Here is a 14007-nt window from a genome sequence, read left to right as displayed (position 1 = left end):
CTTTCTCCCCTGTAACTTTTGACATTCTGACTAATCAGGAATCTATCAACCTCTGCCTTAAGTACACCCAATAACTTGGCCTGCACAGTCGTCTATGGCAATGAAGTCCACAGATTCACCACCCTCTGGCTACAGAAATTCCTCCTCATCTCCGTTCAAAATGGATGTCCATTTCTAATCTGAGGCTGTGCCCTCTGATCCTAGACTCCCGGACTGTATGAAACATCCTCTCCACATCCACTCTACATTGGCTTTTCAATATGTGATGGGTTTCAATGAGATTTCACCCTCCCCCCCCCCATTCTTCTAAACTGCAAAGAGTACAGGCCCAGAGCCATCAAAAACTCCTCAGACTTAACCTTTCATTCGTGGAATCATTCTTGTGAACGTCCTCTCCAATGTCAGCACATCTTTTCTTAGAATAGGGGCCCAAAACTCCACGTGCGGTCTGACCAATGCCTTATAAGGCCTTATAAAGCCTCAGCAGTACATCCTGAATAGCATCTTCACTATCCAGGAACTCGCTAGTGATGTAGACTTGCAGTATGTGGTGTTCTTAATATCCAGCAGTGTCTTGTGATCCTAAGAAAGAAGGAAGGGGTGAACATTTACTGCTTTAGTTGGAGCTGCAGTGGCTGCTGTGACTGGACGTGTCGCCATCTTGGAGGGAACTGCAAGTGGTTTATCAACCTTTACAACATCACACCTCGGCCACAGTGACAGGAAGCCCGGCCTGTCCAATCTATCCTTGTATATAAAAACCTCCATTCCTGACAACATCCTGGTGAATCTCTTCTGCATTCCCTCTAGCGCTGATACACCCTCCCTGTAGTGTGGTGACCAAGACTGAACACGATACTCATTTCAGGGAACTGTTGAGTTTACACTGGAAGATCTGTGTGTACCAATGCTGATTAAACTCCCTGCCACTTGGTTTGAGACACCTCAGAGTGTCACCTCACACTTACTCCACCCTGCAATGTCCCACCATTGATCTATGTCCCTCTACTGTTAGATCTTGTTTCTCCTTGACCAATTATCATGCTTTCAGGAAATGTACTAAACTGAACCCCTACATTTATATAGTGAGTTTACAGGTAAAATCTACAGATGAATCACACATAAGTAAACAAACTAAGCTGAATTAATTAAATATTGTAAGATACAGAGCAGATTAACCAGTGGCACTTTGAATATAATGCGGCAGGGAGTTCAGAAGCCTAATGGCCTGGGGGAGGAATCTTTCCCATCCTGATCGTTCTTGTTTTATGAATCACAGTCTCCTGCCTGAGGATAGAAAGTCAAGGAGGGTGCTGGACAGATGGTGGGATCCTTAATAATACTAAGGGCCCTGCATACGCAGTGCTCCTGATAAATGTCCCTGATGGATGGTAGGGAGGGGAGACACCTATGATCCTCTTAGCTGTTCCCACAGCCCTTTGTAAGGATTTCTGGTCCGACACCTGGCTACTCCCATACCAGGTGGCGATCAATCCCCTATGCACAGTCAATCACATCCTTCCAGTAGAATCCAAACCAGGAAGCAAGCTACTGACCCTAGAACATCTTTTTTAAATCTTTCTAGTGCCGTTGTTAAGGAGAACATAAACCTCAGCGTTCTCCAGATTCACGCTGCACAGACCAGTGCCCGCCTGGCCATGGATGGCAGGATGCAGGATGCGCAGGAGACCGCCTGCACCCAGAAGGAACTGATGGAAGACGTTCTGTGAGTACCATCCGCGGCCGTACGGCCCACTAACATCTGGCCAATGCATGGCGTCCGGGACTGCCCCACTGACGTCTAGCTGGCATACTGTGCCAGTGACTGCTTCGGCCAACACCTGGCTAATGTATCATATGTGGGATTGCCCCTGTTAACATCTGGCTACTCCACTCTGCCCCGGACAGCTGTTAACATCTGGCTACTCTACTGTGCCCCAGACAGCCCTTGTTAACATCTGGCTACTCTACTGTGCCCCAGAAAGCCCCTGTTAACATCTGGCTACTCTACTCTGCCCCAGACAGCTGTTAACATCTGGCTACTCTACTGTGTCCCGGACAGCTGTTAACATCTGCTACTCCACTCTGCCCCGGACAGCTGTTAACATCTGGCTGCTCTACTGTGTCCCAGACAGCCCCTGTTAGCATCTGCTACTCCACTCTGCCCCAGACAGCTGTTTACATCTGGCTACTCTACTGTGTCCCAGACAGCCCCTGTTAACATCTGGCTACTGTACTGTGCCCCAGACAGCCCCCACAAACAGCTGGTTGACATTCTGTATGTGGGGCAGCCCCTGCCAACACTTGGCGGCCGCACTGTACCTGGGACAGCTGCCACTACCATCTGGCTGCTGAGGGATACCTGGTAGCCTTCATGTGCCTCTTGTATGTGGGAGAGCCTGTAGTAATATGAGTCAGCTGTGCCCTGAGAACGTCACTCAGCTGTTACACAGAGGACCTCTGGGTGAGCTGGCTGAAGAGGGGGCGTGGGTGTGGTGTTCCGGGCTGACTAGAGAGTAGGAGAGGCTGCTTGTTTTGTTTCTGTCTGTGACTTGCCTGGTGGGCAGAGAGTGTAGTGTGCACCGACTCACAGCTATCACACAGAACAAACATTCCCCAAGTAATCCTGGGGACAGCGTCGGCTCAACAGCAGTCACAACGCCTCTACCTTCTGCAGGTCCCGAAGGAACGACGTGGAGCAGGAGGCGATCTACGAAAGTTGGGTGCAGTCCATGAGCCCTATTTACAGCGGTCTCAACCACCTCCAGCAGGTAATCAGACCCAGCATGCTGTTCTTTTCTTTCCCTCAGCAGGCGAAAGCCAGGCCCCATCTCAACAGTCCCACTGAGCACTCCAGCCTGAGAAGGTATCGAAGGCAGGGATTGGTCAGGGTCTGTTGCTGGTAGATCTCATCAGCGTGATCAAAGTGAGTGTTTCAAAGAAGGAATAAAATCAACCAACCAGCGAAAACGGGCTTCCAGTGAGGCTGTTGGCAATGTCCTGCCTGGGAGGTTGGATCCACAGTTGCCTTGGTAACCGAGGTCAAGGGGTGATAGTGGAGGGGTCCCTTTGCGATCACCTGTGTTCCTCGGGGATCGGTTTTGGGACTGTTATTGTTAATGCTTTGGATGTGAAAGTAACTTAGCAAATGATAAGGAAATGAATAGTGGTGTTGGCACTGAGGATAATGTTGAGTCACAACACTTGTGATTGGCTGGTAAAGTGGGCGAAGATTCAGTGGTTGGAATTTAATCCTGATTAGTGTGAGGTGATACATTTTTGGGAGGTGTATTAAGAGAGTATTAAAACCACAAATGATAAGACCTGTACAAATCTACTGGTCCCTCGTAATGGCAACACAGGTGGTGCAGAAGTCTTACTGGATGTTGTCCTTCATTCACTAGAATGCAGAATACGATATCAGGGAGGTCGTGGTACAAAACGCTGGTTAAGACGTGACGGGAGCTCTGTGTGTAGTTCTGGTTACCACATTATGGAAAGGATGTAACTGCCCTGGAGGGGGTGCAGAGGAGATTACCCAGAGTGTTGCCTGGGCTGGAGTGTTTCAGTTACGAGGAGAGTAACCGGATGCATAGCAGTGAGAGGTTGAAAATGTCCTTGAATACTCCCGCTAGTTAGTTGGCACAGGTTTTCAGAGCCTTACCATTGGGACCTTCCGCCTTGCAAGGGTTCACTCTCTTTAAAGGCAGCCTAACATCAGCCTCTGAGACGGAGATCACAGGGTCATCAGGTGCAGCAGGGATCTTCACAGCTGTAGTTGTGTTCTCCCTTGCAAAGCGGACATAAAAGGTGTTGAGTTCATCTGGTAGCGAAGCATTGCTGCCATTCATGCTATTGGGTTTCATGATCAGACTCCCCTGATGCCTGGAGTCCTCCTACACAAGCAGTTTCTAAAATCAGACCCAACCTGTGTGTGTGAAGAACAAGGAAGCTTGCCTGATTGCCTTGTGTAAACGGTCAAACAGTAAGCTCTTTGTTCCTGTCTGAGTACATTGTCGAAGCTCTTTGCTCAACAGGTAAGGTTTGAACTCCAGACATTGTCTACAGAAATACAGCAATGGCATGGACCAGCAGTGCTCAGTCACACCAGTGCCCCTCTGGATCCAGTCAACATCCACAGCTGTCTGCCTCCTCTCCAGCTGTTTTGAGGCCCATACAGTTGTGAAGTGCGGGAAGCAAGTGTGGCTATAAACAAATCTTCCTCCTCTTCCAGGATAACGCGGCAGCACATCCCGTGTATGAAGCAGTGCGCACCAAGGGAGACAGAGACTCAGTCGTTAAGGTAAGGAGACGGTCGAGGAGCCAACGCATGGGTTTCTGTGAACAGCCCGAGCCAGCAGGATTAGCCTGTTGGTTTGCTCATGGCCGGGAACGTTGCCGTTATTTCCCAGGCCGTTCAGAATTGTGAGAATGAGGTGCGGGCTCTGCTCCCGCACCCACCCCCCGCCCCTGAGTCTGCCTTCCAATTCACAGGATCTTGCCTCAACGTTATTGTCCTGTCCCGCCCTGACACCCCTCTACTCTTCCAATGCCCATCAGTGATGAATTCAATCAACAACTCAGCCACACAGCCTTCCAAAGATTTACCACCCTGAATGAGGATGTTTCTCCTCCTTTCAATCGGACATGCCCTTTCCCTTCTGTTCCTCTTTCTAGATCTATAGCCTGACAGATAACTTCCTTGTCTCCTCTCTGTCAAGCTGTCTGTGTATTGTTTTGACATCTTAATGGGGTCACCCTTCAGCGCTCTAAACTGCAGATGAGAAGGGCCAAGCCAGTCCTCTCCAGCATGACATGTGCACCAACCCACTGAATCCCCTTAACGCAAGTACGTCTTTCTTTGGTGAGATGTCCAAAACACATCTTCCAGGTGTGGTCTCACCAGTGTGCTGTACAACTGCTAATTATCCTTGTTTCTGCACTCACATCCTTTTACAATGAGCACAGTTTGCTTTCTACCCGTGTACTGCCCCCGTTATTTACCTTTCAGTGATTTGTGAGGGAGAACACTCCTTTATACATCAATATCCCCAAGTCTCTCACCATTTGAAATGCTCAGCTGTTCCATGTTTCTATCAATGGCTCACCCCTGCCGTTACGTACTCCATCTGCAATCTTCTTCCTCGCTCATTCAGCTGACTTTATCCTCTTAGTGCCTCTTTCCTGCTCGTCACTACCAAACATCCCACTCAGTTACCCGCCATCAGCAAACTTGGAAATGTTACATTTGATTCCTTCAGCCGTCTGGTCTGAGGCCTCTGTCAGTCAGGGTTGACGGTGAATATTGCATCCTAGCTCTCTAGGTACACAAGCCAGGGCAGTACGATGTGGAGAGCAAGCTGTTGCCTATGTGGCAAGCTCCTCCTCACCACGTATCTGATGAACCCAAAGGAACGGCAGAGACCGTTACAGTTTGGTATCAGTAGCCTCGCAGGAGTTGCCAGTCAGCTTTGAACTCAGTGTAGGGACTCCAGCTCTGGATTTTTCCCTCGCTGTTTACTCCCAAGCCTTCCCCATGAGTGGGTATAGCCACAAGGCAGCAGAGGTTTGAGATCAGACATTTCCTTCTCCTCGATGAGCTGCCATGGCTGACGAGCTCCATTTGCCCTAAGCGACTGGTTTTAAGGTGCCAGTAACCTGCCTTTGCCCCTTCTGTCAGAAGAAACAGTTCATCTGGGCTTAGTAGCTAAGCCACACGTGAAGGCAGGAGCTGGACTTGGTTGTCAGAGGCTATTTGAGCCGCACGCCATTGGGAACATTTAATTGGGAATGGGAGCTTGTCCCCATTACCACCCCCTTCAGTCGTATTGTTATTGTAAATTGTGAATGATTTGGGTCCAAGCACCAGCCCTGCAGTATCCCACTTCACAGTCAGCTCTCGTCCCACACCCAAAGGTCCCCTCCAGCCCACGTGCTCTTTGTTACGAGCCTCCTGTGGGGGACATTACTGAAAACCTGCTGAGGGTCCAAATGACCTGAGTCCTTTGGTTTCTCCTCATCAACCCCACCAGACCAGTCAAACTCATTCACTTCCATGCTGACTCCACTGAATCTGAATCAGAATCAGGTGTATCAAATCAAATTCAAGTTTAATTATCATTCAACCATACCTGAACGCAGGCGAATGAAACAGCGTTTCTCTGGGGCCAAGTGCGAAACATACACAGCACATCTAAAACAGCAAAAAAAAAAGTTGTGAAATTTGTAATACAGTAATAGTTTAAAAAACTATATATTATAATAAATATAAATAAAAATTAAATAAGTTGTGCTAAAAAAGAAAGAACATATTGAGGTAGTGTACATGGGTTCATTGTCCATTCAGAAATCTGGTGGCGGAGGGGAAGGAGCTGTTGCTGAAACGTTCAGTGAGTGTCTTCAAGCTCCTGTACCACCACCTTGATGGCAGCAATGAGAAGAGGGCACGTCCTGGGGGTCTTTAATGATGGATGCCACCTTTTTAAGTCATTGCCCTTTGAAGATGTCCTGCTTGCTGGGGAGGCTGGTGCCCATGATGGAGCTGGCTGAGTTTACAGCTCTCTGCAGCATTTCCGGTCCTGTGCTGTGGTGTCTCCACACCACACGGTGATGCTCTCCGTGGTACATCTGTAGAAATCTCCAAGCATCTTTGGAGACATACTAAATCTCCTCAAACTCCTAAAGAAATGTAGCAGCTGTTGTACTTTCTATTCTTTCTTTCTCTTCTTCATTTGCTTCTGTCACAAGATATTCTTTATTCTAGATTGTAACAGTTCCCCGCTACAAGGCTCCAGTGGGTTCCTGTTTCCTCTCCCTCTTTTAGTCAGTATGGGGCTGGGGGAGGGTTACACCTGCTGCTGTCTGGCTGGGAACTTTTCCAGAGTCTGGAGAACTCTGGAAGGTACTAACCACTAACTTCGTTGTTACCTCTTTCGAACCTCTGGGGCTGATTGGTGAGTTTGCAGGTGCAGAAAAACTGGTGGATAGTGAGGAAGGTCGTCAGAAGATTTAGCGGGACGTAAACAGTTTTGAAACTTGGGAGGAAATCTGGTAGATCAAATTTACACCAGGCACGGTGAAATGTTGCACTTTGGGAGGTCAAATGAAAGATTAAAGGAAACAGTAAATGGCAGGACCCTTGGGAACGTTGATGTACTCGAGGTGCAAGCCTATAGTTCCCTGAAACTGGTTGTAAAGTAGTTTATAGGGTTGTAAAGAAGGTGTGTGGTATGCTTCCTCCTTTGATTAGGGCATTGACTAGCCGCATAGTGGTTAGCACTGTGCTATGACAGCGCCAGAGACGCAGGTTCAATTCCTGAGGAGTTTATATGTTCTCCCTGTGACCACGTGGATTTCCTCCGGGTGCTCTGGTTTCCTCCCACAGTCCAAAGGCCATAGAGGTTATAGATTAATTGGTCACATGGGTGTAATTGGGTGGCATGGGCTCATTGGACCAGAAGAACCTGCTACCTTACTGTATCTCTTCATATCAATATATAAAAGTTGCAAAGTCGTGTTGCAGCTGTGTGAAACTTTGGTTAGGCTACACTGGGAGTACTGAGTCCAGTTCTGGCTGCCCCATTACAGGTGAGATGTGGAGGCTTTGGCAAAAGTGCAGAAGAGGTTCACCAGGATGCTGCCTGGATTAGAGGGTATAACCTATCAGGAGAGGCTGGACAAACTTGGGTTGTTTTCTCTGGAGAGGTCGACACCTGTCAGAAGTTTACAAAATTAGGTACAGTGTAGGTAAAGTACGCAGTCAGAAACTTTCTCCCCTCCCCCAAGAATGGAAAAGTCAAACACTAGAGTGCTTAGGTTTTAGGTGTGAGGGGGAAGCTTTTAAGCAGATTTGTCAGGCAAGTTTTTACACAGAGTTATAACTGCCTGGAATACACTGCCAGAGGACCTGATGGAAGTAGATGCTATTTCAAGAAGCAGCTAGACAGGCACACAAGCGGCAGAGAATGGAGGGATATGAATCGCGTGCAGGCAGATGGGCCAGAGTCTGGTGACACTGATAAGACGGGCTGAAGGGCCTGTTTTTGTGCTGAGCCATTCTACGTTCTCCTGATGTGTATGGGAACGCTTTGTGTTACCGCACTCTGCTTCTGCCGCACTCCCCTGCCCTGCTGTAGGAGGTCAGTCGCCTCTGTACACCAATATTACACCTGCGCACTCTTCTGCTCAAGTACAAATATTTACATCTTGACCAATGAGGGATAAACTCTCTGCTTCTCGTAAGTGAGAGCATCCCGGTGGGCTGTGGTTCATTTGTTATTCATTGTCTCTAACACTGCACCTGAATGAAAGGGAACAGGTCTGACTTGTTTCATCGGGCAGGGACATCTGATCCCCTCTGTGTTTCATACCAACTACGTCAGCATCCCACATGCCTTAAGAATGTCAACTTTGTTGTGCCCAGCAATTTGGCCAAGTAGCACAAACGGTTCTTTGTTCCCAGGGCAATCGGGCACTGTCCAGAGCAGGGGGTTCCCAACCTTTTTTATAATCATAGTCATACTTTACTGATCCCGGGGGAAATTGGTTATGCCATGGACTCTTGGTTTTGAGGAATCCATGCATGTCCCCGACTTGTGCCTTTTAACTCATGTGAGGGATCTAGGCTTCACAGACTGAGCCAGCATTAATTGCCCATTCCTAGTTAGAACATAGAACAGAAATCTACAGCACATTTCAGGCCCTTCGGCCCACAATGTTGTTCTGACCATGTAACGTACTCTGGAAACTGCCTAGAATTTCCCTACTGCACAGCCCTCCATTTTTCTAAGCTCCATGTACCTATCTAAGAGTCTCCTAAAAGACCCTATTGTATCCGCCTCTACCACCTTCTCTGACAGTGCATTCCACGCACCCACCACTTACTGTGTGAAAAAACTTACCCCTGACATCCCCTCTGCACCTACTTCTAAGCACCTTAAAACTATGCCCCCTTGTGTTAGCCATTTCAGCCCTGGGAAAGAGCCTCTGGCTATCCACACAATCAATGCCTCCAATCGTCTTATTAAGTTCTCCTTGAGAAGACGGTGGCTGCTTTCTCAAAATCGCTGAAGTCTATGAGGTGTGGATACACCTACAGTGCAGTTCGGGAGGCAGATCCAGGATTTTGACCCAGTGACGGTGAAGATATGGCAATATATTACCAAATCAGAATGCCGTGCTGTTTGGAGGGCGTCCTGCAGACAGTACAAACTGCTGCTGCAGTGCGTCAGTGGTAGAGTGAGTGACTGGTTGTGGATGGGGTGCAGTCCAACTGGGCTGCTATGTCCTTTTTGGGGTTGGGTGTCTTGAGTGTTGTTGACGCTGCACTTGTCAAGTGAAGAGTGTGCCATCACACTCCTGATACAACCCTGGACAGGCTTTGAGGAGTTAGGAGGTCAGTTACTCGCCACAAGTTTCCCCAGCCTCTGACTTGCTTTCGTACCCACGTTGTGAGGCTCCTCCAGGGTCCGGTTTTGGTCAATGGTAGCCCCAGAATCGTGCTATAAGACATAGGAGCAGAATGAGGCCATTCAGCCCATTGTTCTCCTGCCTTATCCTCATAAACCTTTGACACCCTGACTAAACAAGAGTCTGTCATCCTCTGCTCTAAATGCACCCAATGTCTTGGCCTCCTCAGCTATATGTGGCGATAAGTTCCACACATTCATCAGCCTCTGGCTAAAAAAATTGCTTCTCATCTCTGTTCTAAAGGGATGTTCTTCTATTCTGAGGCTGTGCCCTCTGATCATAGATTCCCCCATTAATAGAAACACCTTCTCCCTGTCCACCCTACCTAGGTCTTTCAACATTTAATAGGTTTCAGTGAGATCCCCACCCTCCCCCTCATCACAGCAAATACAGGCCTAGAGCCATCAAATGCTCCTCATAGGATCATTCTTGTGAGTGTCCCCAGGGCCTCCTCTAACGCTAGCACATCTTTTAGATAAGGGACCCAAAACTGCTCACAATACTCCAAGTGCAATCTGCTTTAAATGTAAGCCTCAGCATTACATTTATTTTGTTTATATTCTAGTCCTCTTGAAACGAATGCTAACATTGTATTTACCTTCCTTACTATCGACTCAACCTGCAAGTTAACTTTAAGAGAATCCTGCACTCAAATTCACAAATTCCTTTGCACGTTTGATTTCTACAGCTTTATTTTTTCTACCAAAGTGCATCACCTTACACTTCTGCGTGGTACATTCCACCTGCCACATCTGTCCAAGTCCTTCTGCAGACCTCTGCCTATCTGTGTATGGTCCACAGACCTGGCCACAGAGCTATCAACTCCAACATGCAGATTATTGGCGTATAATGTGAAAAGAGGTGTTCCCAACACAGACCCCTGTGGACCACCACTGGTCACCAGCAGCCAACCAGAAAAGGCTCCCTTTACTCTCACTCTTTGCCCCCTGCCAGTCAGCCAATCTTCTGTATCTTTCCTGTCATACCCTGGGCTCTTATCTTCTTTTGCAGCCTCACGTGCAGCACCTTGTCAAGGGCCTTCAGGAAATCCAAGTAAATGACATCCACTCCCTTTCCTTTGACTATCCTGCCTGTTATTTCCTCAAAGAATTCCAACAGATTTAACAGGCAAGATTTTCCCATCAGGAAACTAGGCTCACCTTAGCCTATTTTGTCATATCCCTCCAAGTATCTGGAAACCTTATCCTTGATAATGGGTCTCAAGTCAGGCTAACTGGCCTATAGTTTCCTGTCTTTCGCCTGTCTTCCTTCTTAAAGAGTGGAGTGGTGTTTGTAATTATCCAGTCCTCTAGAACATTCTGGAATCTATATACTAATTCTTACACAATCTCTTCAGCCACCTCTTTCAGAACCCTGGTCTAGGTGACTTATCTACCTTCCAACCTCTCAGTTTCATAGCACTTTCTCTTTGGTCATAGCGACTCCACTCACTTCTGCCCAATGACACCCTTGAATTTCTGGTGTACTGCTGGTGGTTTCCACAGTGAAGACTGGCACAAAATACTTATTGAGTCTGTCCACCATTTCTTTGTTTCCCCCATTGCCACCTCTCCAGCGGTCCAATAGTGTCTCCCTTTTACCCTCTATATATCTGAAAAAAACTTTTAGTATCCTACTTTATATTATTGGCTAGCTTGCCCTCCTATTTCATTTTTTTCTCCTTATTGCTTTTTTAGTTGCCTGATATGTTTTTTAAAAGCCTCCCAATCCCCTACCTTCCCACTAATTTTTGCTATATTGTATACCCTCTCTTGATTTTATGCGTCTTTGACTTCCTTTGTCAGCTACAGTTGCCTCATCCTCTCTTTTGAATACTCTTCTTCATTGATATAAACCTATCCTACCTTCTGAATTGCTCCCAGAAACTCCAGTCATTGGTGCTCTGCCATCAACCCTACTAGTGTCTCCTTGCAGTCAACTCCGGCTAGCTCCTCTCTCATGCCTCTGTAATTCCCTTTACTCCACTGTAATACTGATACATTTGACTTTATCTTCTCCCATCTCAAACTGCTTCTCCTTCTTAAATTGCAATGTGAGTTCTATCATATTATGATCACTTATAAGAGTTCTTTTATATTAAGTTTTTATTCAGATATGGTTCATTACACAACACCAATCCAGAATTGCATTTTCCCTAATGGTCTCAAACACAAGCTGCTCTAAAAAGCTGTCTTGTTGGAATTCTACAATTTCTCTCTTTTTGGGATCCAGCACCAACCTAATTTTCCCAATCTTCCTGCATATTGAAATCCCCCATGACTATTGTAACATTGCTCTTTTTAGATATGTGTCAGATGCTTATTCATTTCCATAGAAACTGCCTGACCTGCTGAGCTCCTCCAGCATTTTGTGTGTTGCTCTGAATTTCCAGTATCTGCAGAACCTCTTGTGTTTATGATGGCCTGTTCTTGTTGAAAAAGGTTAACTGTAGATGATATAGAATCCTACAAATTCCCCTCCTTGTGTTTATCCACCTACTGACTGCATGCACATCTCTCTGTTTCCAGTCTCTTACCGACGATGTTGCCAATGTGGTTTATCGGCTGAAGAACGCAAAGAAGAAGATGTTCAAGAAACCAAAGTTCCTGGTACCCATCTGACACTTGCGGATAGAGTTTGCCAGGACTGAACACTGCAGCGGTCTGAGAAAACCAGTCAAGCCTTTCCCTCCCACAGTCAGGGAGAGGCAGTATATTCTAGCTGCGTCTGATTCCAAAATTATTCTACGTTATACCAGTGAGCGTCTAGTACCAAATGGGCTAAAATAGCATCCATAAAATCCAGACAAGTTTCCAGTTTCCCATCATCTCCCATGTGTTGGAAACTATGGGATAAAGAACACCAACTGTCAGACTCAAGACATGACCTGGCTGAACTGACGCAGGAAGTCATGGACTTGAGAGTCATCTCAGGACTTGATCTCACAATGTTTGCGGAGCTGGGAGAATTTGTTCTGCTGTACTGTTGAACATTAAATGGGATTATGTAGGTGGATAGGGTGGGGTGTGGACCGCCTGGGGCTAAGGGCCTGTTTCTTTTCTCTATGACTGTGTCTCCTTGATGTGCGTTTGGCTGTTGAGCTGTAGGTTAAAGATTCCTTGTCAATATTCTTCGATGTCAGGACTTTCCTCTGTATCACCAGCATCAATAGTTCATTCACCTTGCTGCCTTGAGACAGTCGTTCAACTGATTGTACCGGTACTGATTAATTGTCCCTGAGTTTCAGGGGGCTGGGGGACGGTGGGTGCTACTTAACTACAAGTCTATCCAGTGGAGAGTCTGGATTATATACAACAATAAAGTGATATCCAGCTGCCAGTACTCACTATTTGAGTGGTGGGTCCTTCCTCCTTATCAAGGGGGAGATGCTTCACAGACTACAAAAATATTTCAAACACAGATACAATTCTTACAAATAAAAAAAGAACATATGAACAATTTGAAGACAAATGAATTGTCCAACACAGAAACTGAAGGTTGAATGAATTCTAGTTCTTCTGTCTTTCTGTTGTTCTCCTTGTCATTCCCAACAATCCCCAATGCTTTCTAATATTTATACTGTTTTGGCATTATTTGCATATGATATTTCTCAGATACTTTTGCTGGGACGAAGTAATTCACACAGATGGTCCAAAAGCTTCTAGGGACAGAGCTCTTGATGCTCAGATTAATACTATGAGAGACAATCTCTGAGTACACAAATATCCCAACAATTGATTGGTTATATCTGTGACCATTTTTGATGTGGTAACCGATGACATCAAGCTGGTCTGCAAGTTTCCTTGAACTAAATAACTTAACCAGTGTCATCTGGTTCGATGCAGGCCAGTTAACATAACCCTATTGTCTTATGTCAATTAAAATTGGCCATGGGCCAACAAGACCTCACTGTTTACCTGGGCAGGGAATATTGGTTAGAAGTTTAACTTTGTCACAGACAACTCTGACCCTTTGGAAAGGTCATGGTCCTGTGCTAGAAAGCTGAGATCAGCAATAAGCTTGTTGGACCCTGAAAAGTGAATTTCCATCACAGTGTTTTATATGTACTAACGACAATGCAGGAAATGTAAAGGTGAGTTGAGTTGTGAGTGAGGAGGGCAGTCTTTGATCATAGCAGGAGATTGATCAGCTGGTAAACTGGGCAGAGTGTGGAATTCAATCCTGAAAGGTGTGAAGTGATATATTTTAGGGGATCAGATAAGGGTAGGGCATATATCACATATGGTAGGGGTTGAGCAAGTATTGAGCAAAAGGGCCTTAGTGTACAAGTTCATAGGTCCCTGAGTTAGCACAGGTAGATCAAGTGGTGCACATGATTAATGCCATTGCCATCTGGGGCATTGAACATGAGAGCAGAGAGTTTCTGATACAACTTCATGTAACACTAGTTTCCTCAGCTGGATTAGCTGGTGTAGTTCTGGTTGCCACACTCGAGGAAGGATGAGATTGAACTGGAGGGTGTGCAGGGGTTCAATCGTGAGGGGAGGCTGGTTGGACTATCTTGAATTCTCAGAGTTG

At 46.5% G+C, this 14007-nt stretch overlaps 1 protein-coding gene across 3 annotated transcripts in view; it reads left to right on the top strand.

The window, feature by feature from the left end:
* The window catches only part of LOC140205429 (circularly permutated Ras protein 1-like), a 76611-nt gene extending 63708 nt beyond the window's left edge, over nucleotides 1-12903 (top strand). For all 3 annotated transcript variants that reach the window (XM_072273032.1, XM_072273033.1, XM_072273031.1), the window contains exons 17-20: nucleotides 1586-1726; nucleotides 2678-2771; nucleotides 4235-4303; nucleotides 11997-12903. In XM_072273032.1, the coding sequence (XP_072129133.1) occupies nucleotides 1586-1726; nucleotides 2678-2771; nucleotides 4235-4303; nucleotides 11997-12089 (397 nt within the window). In that variant the 3' untranslated portion in view covers nucleotides 12090-12903. The remainder of the gene's footprint in view (nucleotides 1-1585; nucleotides 1727-2677; nucleotides 2772-4234; nucleotides 4304-11996) is intronic.
* Nucleotides 12904-14007: the final 1104 nt, after the last annotated feature.

This window comes from Mobula birostris, chromosome 11 (genome assembly GCF_030028105.1).
Source record: "Mobula birostris isolate sMobBir1 chromosome 11, sMobBir1.hap1, whole genome shotgun sequence".
Taxonomy (NCBI): Eukaryota; Metazoa; Chordata; class Chondrichthyes; order Myliobatiformes; family Myliobatidae; genus Mobula; species Mobula birostris.
The sequence above is the reverse complement of the archived record's forward strand: the minus strand, read 5'-3'. Positions and strand labels throughout refer to the sequence as shown.